The sequence below is a fragment of the Mirounga leonina genome, unplaced genomic scaffold (genome assembly GCF_011800145.1).
Source record: "Mirounga leonina isolate KUSES-001 unplaced genomic scaffold, KU_Mleo_1.0 Mir_175, whole genome shotgun sequence".
In the NCBI taxonomy this organism is placed as follows: domain Eukaryota; kingdom Metazoa; phylum Chordata; class Mammalia; order Carnivora; family Phocidae; genus Mirounga; species Mirounga leonina.
In genome coordinates this window covers 16,464,734-16,476,429 of record NW_023270453.1, presented here as the reverse complement: position 1 = coordinate 16,476,429, position 11,696 = coordinate 16,464,734, and the positions used below count along the sequence as shown (strand labels likewise).

The 11,696-nt window shown below is 36.3% G+C and overlaps 1 protein-coding gene across 2 annotated transcripts in view; it reads left to right on the top strand.

The window, feature by feature from the left end:
• NET1 (neuroepithelial cell transforming 1) overlaps positions 1 to 11,461 on the top strand; it is a 60,319-nt gene extending 48,858 nt beyond the window's left edge. For both annotated transcript variants that reach the window (XM_035021730.1, XM_035021729.1), the window contains 9 exons: positions 3,886 to 3,993; positions 4,453 to 4,620; positions 5,016 to 5,078; positions 5,352 to 5,448; positions 5,802 to 5,878; positions 6,556 to 6,813; positions 7,432 to 7,602; positions 8,885 to 9,071; positions 9,412 to 11,461. In XM_035021730.1, the coding sequence (XP_034877621.1) occupies positions 3,886 to 3,993; positions 4,453 to 4,620; positions 5,016 to 5,078; positions 5,352 to 5,448; positions 5,802 to 5,878; positions 6,556 to 6,813; positions 7,432 to 7,602; positions 8,885 to 9,071; positions 9,412 to 9,818 (1,536 nt within the window). In that variant the 3' untranslated portion in view covers positions 9,819 to 11,461. The remainder of the gene's footprint in view (positions 1 to 3,885; positions 3,994 to 4,452; positions 4,621 to 5,015; positions 5,079 to 5,351; positions 5,449 to 5,801; positions 5,879 to 6,555; positions 6,814 to 7,431; positions 7,603 to 8,884; positions 9,072 to 9,411) is intronic.
• The last annotated feature ends 235 nt before the right edge of the window (positions 11,462 to 11,696 follow it).

The window sequence follows — 11,696 nt, the reverse complement described above, 5'->3', positions numbered from 1 at the left end:
TTTCTTTCTTTCTTTCTTTCTTTCTTTCTTTCTTTCCTTCTTTTCTTTCTTTCTTTCTTTCTTTCCTTCTTTCCTTCTTTCTTTCTTTTCTTTCTTTCTCTCTTTCCTTCCTTCCTTCCTTCCTTCCTTCCTTCCTTCCTTCCTTCCTTTCTTTTCTTTCTTTTTTTCTTTTTTTTTAAGTGTCTTGATTTGGTTGACTATAGAAGAGACCCTCCTAGCCTACCCTCTTTCGTGACATCATTAGTAGCAAAAAAGTTCTTACCAAAAAAAAACCTGCGTTCACAACAGTTTTTCCGTGCTTTTGTTTTTATGTGCAAGATACATCCCAGTAAAAGACTTAAAATCCATCTTAACAATTTTCTGTTTACAACTGGATTAGTAAAATAAATTGATTAAAAAGTTGGTCTAAAAGCAGATACCCTAAAATAATGCATGTGATTGCCTGGCTAAACTAGGTAGTCTGGTTAAAACCTAACCTAAACAAACAACATAAATTTATGTTAGAGGTATTGGGGTATTTTTCCATCTCTGTGAACTTTGGCCCTGGTGAAAGATTGGCTACAGGAGAAAGTTCTGGTGTATGGAAAACTTGTTGGTATTCCTTATTTATTCTCATAGATGTCCAGAGTATCTTTTGAGGAGAGTATATAGTTTCACCATCTGCACTGCTCTCTAAGCTTTTTGTATTCACCATGACACTGTTAACAGGACTCCAGAACAGAAACAACAGCGGCAACAAAACCATTTTGTAAGCCTTATTTTAAGTGGTAAGAGAGGTAGATTTCTACCCCTCTCTCCCTTCCTCACCTCCAAACACTGTACCTGCATCCTGTGTGTGCAAAGTGGCAGGTGTGGGTGTAACACCAGTTCTCGAAAAACTTTGTCTTTGAAATAGTTTTGTGACAGTGCAAGTTTTAGGTTCTTAATAACCAAACCAAGATCATCCAGATGATTCATCTGGATCTCTAAAGAAAAACTCCTTTTGGTTATAGCTTACATAGGCGGAATCCTAACCTGTGTTTTAAAAGAAATTTTTGTCCCAACCTTTAAGGTGACCCTATAATATAATAGATGACTGCCTAATCCATATCACTTTGCCACAGAAGTTTCCTCTGTGTGATATTTTTTCTCAAATACTGTATGTGTATCCTAAGGTTAGAAGTGAACCATCTTCAGCTTTACATTTCAGTCACTTTTTAAGTTATTAAAATTTTTCATACTCTTGAAATACATATGCTGAAAGTTTGTGTTCTGTCTCCTAAACATTCATCACATACATCCTTTTAGTAAGGCAGTAAGTAGGGCCTTTACTTTTGGATCCCCAAAAACATGTGTGAAAAGTACAGAGGTATCCACCCCCCAACCCCCCCTTTTCCTGATTTAGTACTGCACTTACTTACAGGGCATTTGAAGAGTCTCGTGCTCTAGTGACTGAGCTAGCCGGGAGCTCTTACCAAGACCGTTTAGATTAGATAAACTCCTAAGACTGCCATATCCTTTGTGAAGATGGGAGATAGATGGCTTTCTAAAAGACTGTAGAACATACTTAACCACCAAATACTGCTCAGTGTAAATATCCTGCCACCCTAAATGGACTGCAGAAACAAAATCCATATTAATTTCAGAAAGATGTTTTAGATATATTTAACATTTAACTATCTAAATCTAAATTCTGTAGTTTTAACTTTAAACATCACATAATTTTGAGTTACCAGGAAATCAGTAGTTGAACAGTAACTGATGCTATAAAGATAAGAATTTTTTATCATTAACCTGATTTAATATAATAAAATAGATCCAAAAATCTTTTCCTCCCATCCAAACTAACTTTTCAAGTTCACTGGGAAGAGCACATTTCCAAAGACGTTTTAAGTTGAAATGACTCATCTTGTGACTTATTAGGAAGTCAACTTTGTTATGTTTTAAACAGGGAAGAGGAATTAACCTCTGTTTCCAAAAAGTAGAACAGAACTTTCTGACAACTGCTTTGTTTCTAGTTAGCGTTGGCATATCTTACTTTGTGAGGAGGTAATTCTATCTCCACTCAAACAGAAGACTCTTTGTACTGTCTTTACTAAATAGAAAGGAATGCCTTCTGCCAGACCTTCTGCCCATGCATGTGTCACTTCAGTCTTGCACAGATGTATGTTGTAAAGGCATCTGCACATGTCCTTGGCCACACAGTGTGTCATTTTACTACATATCTTGAAGGTTTCTTTTTTAGTTCATTTAACATTTGCATATTAGTGGTTTTATATTCAAAGTTTTACTTCGGGGTTAATTATTTTGGTGGGAGAGAGTTGATCTACAACTCTACCTCTTAAGGCCTTCAAAGACCTGAGCTGGTTATCTGCCCAGTCTCTTTACTTAGTAAGTCACGTTCCCTCCTGATAGGAATGTGTACCTTTAGGAGCTGTAATAGGCCTTGCGTCATTGAAGATTCAAATCATGGAAGGTTCTTTCCAGAGAATTGTAACTCTTTCACCCATTTTATTCTTAAATTATACTAAGGGGACGATTTTTACTCCATTTTCTCACACCTTACTTTTTTATATGACATTAGTCATATCAAAGAATTTTTAGAAAAAATGTTTCATCTGTCATTTTTAAATGGTAATTTTATTTTTACGTGTTATCTTTATTTTATTTTTAAGGTGATTTTTAATTATATATCCTTCTGAATTATCAGAATTATTTTGTCAAGTATGCCACAATTGTCAAAAGCACCAAATACAAATAAATATATTCCTTAGACATGTAAAAGACAGACCTGATATTCTTTATTTCAGTAGTGTAGGAGTCACCTAATGCTATACCTCCATTTCCCTAGCAGTAAAATTAGAATAATGTGATGTGTAAAGTTTTGAGATCCTTGAATGTTTAAGTGATGTGTTTACTAACCTATTATTTTTGAGACAATATGTGTAGAATAACTATTTCTTCTCAACTTGTGTACATTTTTCCTTTAAGTTAACAAATTAAATGTTTGAGAGAGAACCTAATTATTCATAAATCCCAGTGTTTATGTAGTAAGTGGAAATATTTCTAAGAATGTTAGTAATAGCAGAAACCTAGTGTGTTGCAGGCATTGTTCAAGCCACTTAAAAGTATCTTATTTAATCTTCATAACAACTTTATAAGAGAAGGTCTAATATTAACCGCATTTTACAGATGAGAAGACTGAGGCCCAGGATATTCTCTAGCAAGTGCTAGAACCAGGATTTGGGCCCAGTCAGTCTGATCCCAGAGCCCGAGTTCTCGCCTAACCCTGTCCTGCCTGTGCTTAAATACCTCCCGTGACAGGGATGCTCTGCCTTCAGAGTTGGCCCGTTCCAGTGGCAGATATGTTCATTTAAAAGCTATTCTCTAATTGAAGTACTTAAGAATGAAATGATACGATGTCTGGGATTTGCTTTAAAATAGATGAAACATTCTCACACCAAAAACTACTGAAGCTGAGTGATAAGTCCATGGGATCCATTATGCTATTTTTCATTTTTGTGTATGTTTGAAATTTTTCATAATAATCAGGTACTTTTTAAAAGTGACTCTATATTAAACTAAAAAGTTATATAGGATTCTGGAATCTAATGTCTTTGTTTTCATTTTAGTTTCTCTTCTGTGTAGTGATAATATTTGTTCTGTTCTCAAAGTGATATTCAGCTGGTCTTTCTCATACCATTAATTTTTTTAATAATTTACTGTTACTCAATAGGGTTCTTAGTATTTTAACAAGAAAGGACAACATTCATTTTCAGAGTGTCATGTTTCTCTATTTTATAATGTACCAATATTGGTTTTTGAGAGTGTTCAACTTTGTCCAAACTTGTTTGAAACCACTATACCTAAACACACATTTAGTGTAACCTGTTTTTGTTCTCATAGGAGCCAAGCAATAAAAGAGTTCGACCTCTCGCTCGGGTCACATCCTTGGCAAATTTGATCTCTCCTGTAAGAAATGGAGCAGTCCGACGCTTTGGTCAAACAATTCAGGTAAGCAAGGGATGGGGCTGGAAGGTGAGTAACATAGTAAGGGGGCTTTTTACAGAAGCCTAAATTTGTATTTTCCTTTGAGCTGTACAAACAGTTTTACACTATTATATTTAAACATAAAGGTTTTTTTAACATGCTAGTAAGGAATATTTTTACTAGAACAGTATTTATATTTATATAAATACATTATATTAAGTTACATCTTCTATCAAAGCAGAGTTTTAGATAGTTTTTATTCCCCAAAACATAATTTTGGCTGATAAATATTTTAGAATGTTAGATTGAAGCTTGGACAAATGATTGTCTTATGTGTTGAGAAATTCTCAGAACTTCGTTTTTAATTTGTCTATTTTTTTAAGAAAAAGGAATAATTACTATATCCTTTGAATCTCTCTTTTGTTCACCTCTTTTTTCTTTCTTTTTCTTTCTTTTTTTTTTATTTTTTTATTTTATTTTAAGTCATTTACCCTTCGTGGTGACAGCAGATCCCCGGCTTCTGCCCAGAAGTCATCAAGCAGATCCACAGTTCCAACACCTGCCAAAAGGAGAAGCAGTGTCCTGTGGTCAGAGATGTTAGATGTCAGTATGAAAGAGTCTTTAACTACCAAAGAAATCAAACGTCAGGAGGTAAGCTGGCATTCAGTAGCAAGGCCATATGTATTGGCTTATACTAAAAAAAAAAAAATTGTCCCTGTTTTTTAAAACATGTTTTGTCAGAAGAATAGCAGACTAATGCCTGAGGCAAAAATCAGCAGCATTTTAATATCTCAGTGGTAATCCACAGCACATTGTAATGAATTGTGGTCATCAGAGTTAACTCTAATGGAGTAAAGTTGTAAAACATGGCAACCTCTTATTTGAGACTCCATTTTGAATTACAGTTTTCAGACGGAATCACTTTAAAAAACACTCTTCAAAATGTCAGTTAAATAATTAATGATAAATATCAATTGCATATAATTTTCCTTTCTCAAAGGAAGGAATGACCTATAATGTTTGCTGGATCTTTTTTTTCTTTTTAGGCAATATATGAAATGTCCCGAGGTGAACAGGATTTAATTGAGGATCTCAAGCTTGCAAGAAAGGTCAGTAAATAACTTTTTATCACATGCCCTAGTTTTAAAAAATTATATTTTACAAGTTATAAACTTCTATATGGCTTTAAATCCCTTCATATATGAGTATCAGTAAGAGAATCTGTTTGGGTATTAACATATACTTTAGTTTCTTTTATGTATAACAAATAGAATCCACGCTTAGCTTTTATATAGTTAGTCATGTTTGCATTCAAGGAAGGTCTCTCATCATGTTTTATTTGCTTGATCTTTTTGGGTGACATACTTCTCCCCTTCTGATAGGCCTACCATGACCCTATGTTAAAGCTGTCTATTATGTCAGAAGAGGAACTCACCCATATATTTGGTGATTTGGACGCTTACATACCTCTCCATGAAGGTAAGATATGCTATTTAATTTTCATTAGCATCTGAACAGCATTAACACAAATTAGTGTTGTTGTTGTTGTTGTTGTTGTTTAAGAGAGGGCAAGCCGGGGGGGTGGGAAGGGGTAGAGGGAGAGGGAGAGAGAATCTCAAGCAGGCTCCATGCCCGGGGCAGAGCCCGACATGGGGCTTGATCTCACGACCCTGCCATCATGATCTGAGCTGAAATCAAGAGTCAGATGCTTAACCGAGTGAGCCACCCAGGTGCCCCAACACAAGTTTTTTTGAATCTAAACTTCTAATTTAGTGCTGAATTATTTTTTTAAATAAATTTGTTATTGGTATTCCTGCCTTTTTGCATTTCAGATTTGTTGACAAGAATAGGAGAAGCGACCAAACCTGGTGGAACAGTGGAGCAAATTGGTCACATTCTTGTGAACTGGGTATGTAGTGAGTTGCTTACACCAGATAGTTTTATACATATATGCCATACTCGTCATTTGTGTTGAATAGCAGATCTATTTGATCTAGTAACTAAATTCTAAAAACAGATAAACAAGGCATTAAAACTGAACAAAATTATATAGCTGTAAGAAGTTGCAGTGTTTAAAAAAATACTTCATGAATGATAGGGATTTATTTGTTTTAAAAATATATTCCTCTTTAGACAGAATGCCCACATTATGTGTTTTGTTCCCTTAGTTAACATTTGAGTGCCTGCTAGATGCTCGGTGCTTTTCTAGGAGGGACCACGGGGGATTCAGTGGTGAAAGACGTCTCCACATTGATAATCTAGTGAGAGGATAATCAAGTACATAAGCAGTCTCAAGGTTGGTGATGACCGTGGTAGAGGAACTCAAGTGCCCTGAGAATATAGAAGACTAACATCTAACTGAGGCTGGGAGAAAGTAGAAGTCATGGGTCTTTAGTTGGATTTAGTCAAATTATAGGGAAATTAGAAAAGGACATTCTGATGTTGGCTCAGAACACTACCCTACCCCTGTTATCATCTGCAAGGAAATTTTCACAGCTTGTTTAAACTTTCAGAATTAGCTGTAAGTTTTGTGTTTGTTTTCACAAAAACACATATCATACCATGTTTTCTCTTATTATTCTTCAGTTGCCAGGCTTGAATGCTTACAAAGGCTACTGTAGTAACCAGCTGGCAGCCAAAGCTCTTCTTGATCAAAAGAAACAGGATCCACGAGTCCAAGACTTCCTCCAGCGATGTCTTGAGTCTCCCTTCAGTCGAAAACTAGATCTTTGGAGCTTCCTAGATATTCCTCGAAGTCGCCTGGTCAAATACCCTTTACTGTTAAAAGAAATTCTTAGACACACTCCAAAAGACCACCCTGATGTTCAACCTCTGGAGGAAGCTGTAAGTCCAGTAAATTATTCGTACATTTTTCAAGTTTGTATATTAGCTTGCCTTAGAAAGGTATACGTGATACTCTCAAATCTTACGCATAGTGCAGCATGGTGAAACGTTCTGTTGTGTGAAGTACCCAATACGCTAGTGCACTAAGCAATAGAGACGTAACGCATTTTATATTTATATTGTAATCAAAAGACTAGATTCTAATATCTGATCTCTTCCACTAGCTAGCTGTGTGACTTCAGGCAAGTCACCCAATTTGGCTGAGGCTGTTTCTTCATCTGTAAAATGAAGGGACTGACTGAATTATCTGATTTCTAGAGTCCCTTCAAACTTTTATTTATTTGACAGAGAGAGATAGCGAGAGAGGGAACACAAGCAGGGGCGGGGAGTGGGAGAGGGAGAAGCAGGCTTCCCAGTGCACAGGGAGCCCAATGCGGGGTTCGATCCCAGGACCCTGGGATCATGACCTGAGTCAAAAGCAGACGCTTAACGACCGAGCCACCCACACGCCCCAGTCCCTTCAAGCTTTTAAAATCCTGTAATTTTAATATCATGTTTTAGCCCTACAGGGAAACAGCCCTGCTGAAAATGCCTCATTGATTTCTTGATAATTTTTAGATACTGATAATACAAGGAGTTCTCTCTGATATCAACTTGAAGAAAGGTGAATCAGAATGCCAGTATTACATTGACAAACTGGAGTATCTAGATGAAAAGCAAAAGGATCCTAGAATTGAAGCAAGCAAAGTATTGCTCTGCCATGGGGAGCTGAAAAATAAAAATGGACATGTGAGTGTATTTTCACACTAACTAATATGAAGTGAGCTATTACTTTCATCTTCCTACCTTGTTTAATTTTTTCTGCATAAGTCATGAAGCAGGTTTTAAAATAAATTCATCACACAGTGAAAGGTTATTGGTTTTTATTTTATGTTAACAGCTTTGATAAAGCAAACTTTGGTTTCTTTTGTGACAGAATGACTTAAATGTCTTGGTAGAAAATGGTTTATACTTTATTTTTTAGTTTTGAAGCATAAATCAACTTGTTTGGCTAGGGGTTCCTTTCTAAATAAATTATTAGTTTCATAATTAAAAAGCGTGTCCTCCAAAAAATTTTTCGAAGTTTATAGTAATGGAAGTAGCTTTTAGCACTACTAACCAATTTTTACAGTAGATTGAATGAAAGCAAACTTATTTTTTAAATATTAATTATAAAAGTATCTGCTAGAACTAAATGTAAGCATGGAATTTTTTTTTTTTTTAAGATTTATTTATTTATTTGAGACAGAGAGCACGTGAGCTGGGGGAGAGGCAGAGAGAGAGGGAGAGAGAGAGAGAATCCCAAGCAGGCTCCAGGCCCAGTTTGGAGCCAGATGTAGGGCTCGATCTCATGACCCTGAAATCATGACCTGAGCCACCCAGGCACCCCATGGAATGGTATTTTTGTTTCATTGGGTGCTTTTCAGAAAGAAGCCCAATTTTTTTTTAAGTTTTTCTTTTAATTCCAGTTTGTTAACATACAGTGTGATATTAGTTTTAGGTGTACGATATAGTGATTCAACAATTCCATACATCACTGGTGCTTATCACAAGTGCTGTCTTTCACCCCCATCACCTATTTCCCCCTCCCCGCCCCAGAAGCTCTATTTATAAGTTGAGGTTCTTTTTGGGAAACGTTGAAACCTGACATCTCTGATTTCTATCTTGAAGCCTGATTGTCCTATAAAGGCTTACATTTGTATGGGACAAAATAGAACCATTAACATTTTTAGCAGCTTGCATTTTTTAATCCTTATTTTGTTAGGAAGCTATGGTATACAATACTGGTGTTCCCAGACATGTTACTACTGGTAGGTCTTTGTGGTGCCTAGCGTTTACTCAGCTGCTGCTTAATCTAATGTTACACACTGATAAAAACAGGTTTTATATAGTCTGAGATTAGAAAAGCTCTCCAGGTAGAACACGCATAGCCTTGAAATCATGGTCTTTATGAGGTCATTTGTAAGGATGACTTCAATCACTTAAAATCACAGTTTCACATTTAGGACGTATTTGTTTCTTGTTTCTCCAGAAACTTTACATATTCCTGTTTCAAGACATTTTGGTTTTGACTCGGCCTGTCACACGAAATGAGCGTCACTCCTACCAGGTTTATCGGCAGCCAATCCCTGTCCAAGAACTGGTCTTGGAAGACCTGCAGGATGGAGATGTGAGGATGGGAGGGTCCTTTCGAGGGGCTTTCAGCAACTCAGATAAAGGTAAAAATATAAGCTTTAAAGTAGTTTACATAAACAGAAACTCAGAACCTAAGTGAATTTAGTTTTAATCTTTAAGAATTCTGTCCCTACACAAAAAACTGTAAATGAAATGGGTTCCGTTGTCCTGTACCTGTTCCACTCCCTGAAACAGTTGTCAGGCGCTTTGGTGCTCTGACACGAGCAGGTGCATCTAACACGTAATGAGTAGGCCTTATTGAATGTATCTGCCTGATAGATGGGCCTGGGATAAAAACACCCCCGCCCACATTAGGATAGTATGCTGACTTTATTTTACAATACACTCTATAAAAAGCCTTTTTTACATTTTTTATTCTTCTAGCTAAAAATATCTTTAGAGTTCGCTTCCAAGACCCCTCTCCGGGCCAGTCCCACACTCTGCAGGCCAATGACGTGTTCCACAAACAGCAGTGGTTCAACTGCATCCGCACCGCCATTGCTCCCTTCCAGCAGGCCGCCAGCCCGGCCGAGCTGCAGGGTTTGCCAGAGCTCCACGAGGAGTGCGAGGAGAACGACCCCTCTGCCGGGAACGTCCGAGCCCTGAGAAGGTCGTCCACGGCGTCTGGTGGGACTCAGGTCCAAGTTGCTGGAGACGCCTCAGAATGCGGCTCCCCAGTGCACATGGCAGGTGACACGAAGAGTGTGAAATTTCACCAAACACAGTCTAGCTTCCGAAAAGCAAGAGACAAAGCCCAGTGCAGTGGCAAACGGAAAGAGACTCTGGTATAAAGGAAGTTCTGTGTATTAACTGGTGGAGAGACTGTTTATTTATAAATGTGTACAGTTTGTTTTTTCTTGTAATGTGAGCGTGGGAGCATTGCAGGGCTACTTAATACCAGTCTTAACATTTTCTATGTTTTTGGTTGGTTTTGGTGGTGGTTCCTTTTTTTTTTTTTTTTTAAATGGCAGCTAAAGATACATGCAGATTACTGTTATACTGTAGCCTTTTTTTTTTAAGATGTTTTCCCCAGATTATTTAGAACATGCAAGCCTGGTATTTTTAATCAGATGAAATATTGATGAAATGGATGTTCTCTTTTTTCTGCATTCATTATGACTTTCTAATACCAACCAATTGTGATATTTAAAATATTTGCCAAAAACTAAAGTTTTGCAAATACTGGGATTTTACCAGTGTTTTTCTGATAAACTTTGTGTGCAGAATTTGAAATTATAGTATTGGCACCTAAAATCATCATGCAATATATGCTTATGATTTCAGAACTTAACACTGAAACATAAAGTCCTTGGAGAACAAAGCATAAAACTTAGTAAGTTTTCCATTTTATCAACTGGAATGCCTTATATTTGTTTTTCACTGCACATTCCTCGTTTTTCATCCATTTAACCTGCCAATTATTTAATTTTTTTAATTTGTAAAGTAGTTTTTAGTATCTGCTTTTATTTTTTTACTTCGATGCCTTTGCCTTTTCAAATTGGCATGTCTTTAAAGTATTTTTCTTCTTTGATTAAAAATGTGTATGTATGTGTGTGTGTGTATATATATATATATATATCTCTCTTTTTTTTTAAATCATATTAACTTTACCAAGTGAAACCAAGCCATACTGTTTTTGAGCCAATTAAGAAAATTGCAGTTTTTAAAGTGTAGCATGTCAGAGTGGTGAATACACATGAAATGACTCTGTGTATTCTGGACTACTGAAAGAAAAATGCCGTAAGGTTTTTGTTGAAAGTTTTAGTGTTGTCTGAAAAACAAGAGGGAAGGCAATTGACTGGTAATAAGTATAGAAAAAAACACACACAAAAAAAAGAGGGCCTAAGAGAGTAGTTTTGTCTTAAAGTAAAAATGTCTGGTTGCACCAGAACGTGAAAGGAGATAGTAAAAGCTAAACTTGAGGGTGTGTAGTAAGTCGTAGAAGGCTTGGGGGAAGTGACTTTTATTTGCCTTGGTTTATGGGTTTGAAAGGAAACAATGAAATGTGTTGAAAATTTGACCATATTAGATCAGTTTTGGTGGATTTATTCACAAGAGGGAAAGAAGACTGATGAATCTTACTGTAAAATGTTTCTGTTCAAATGAGGACATAGTATTTAAGGAGGGAAGACTAAAGCCCTGTGTCATGGCAGATCTATATTGGTGATCAGCTCAAGTAAATGTTGACTATTATGTGAACTATATCTGGCCAGTGGAAATGAAAATTGAAAAAGACTGTAAATAGATAATCCAAATGATTTCTCTGTATAAATGAATTATACAATTAAAAAAAAAAGCACACACATAATCACCCTTAAAGGTTTCTTGGCTGGTGGATGTTGGGGGACATTTGCCAGGATGTGCTAGTTCAGCAGAGGAGGTAATGGCAAGCCTCACAAAAGTTTTTAAAAATCATAAATAAACCCTTGAAATTCATTGATGACTAAGGGAAAGACTGAATTATAAGGACAAGTTTTGTGAATCTTCTTACACCATTTAGAATACAGTATAATCAGCTATTGGATTAAAGACAGCTGAACATGTGGCAACTTTCTGGATATAATAGTAAAGCTCGTAGCAAAGCATCCTGATTCATTTCAGATTTTAATTTAAGTATCTCAGATTTCTAAGTTTGGAAATGCAAAGTCAAAAGTGTAGGTTACACCAAC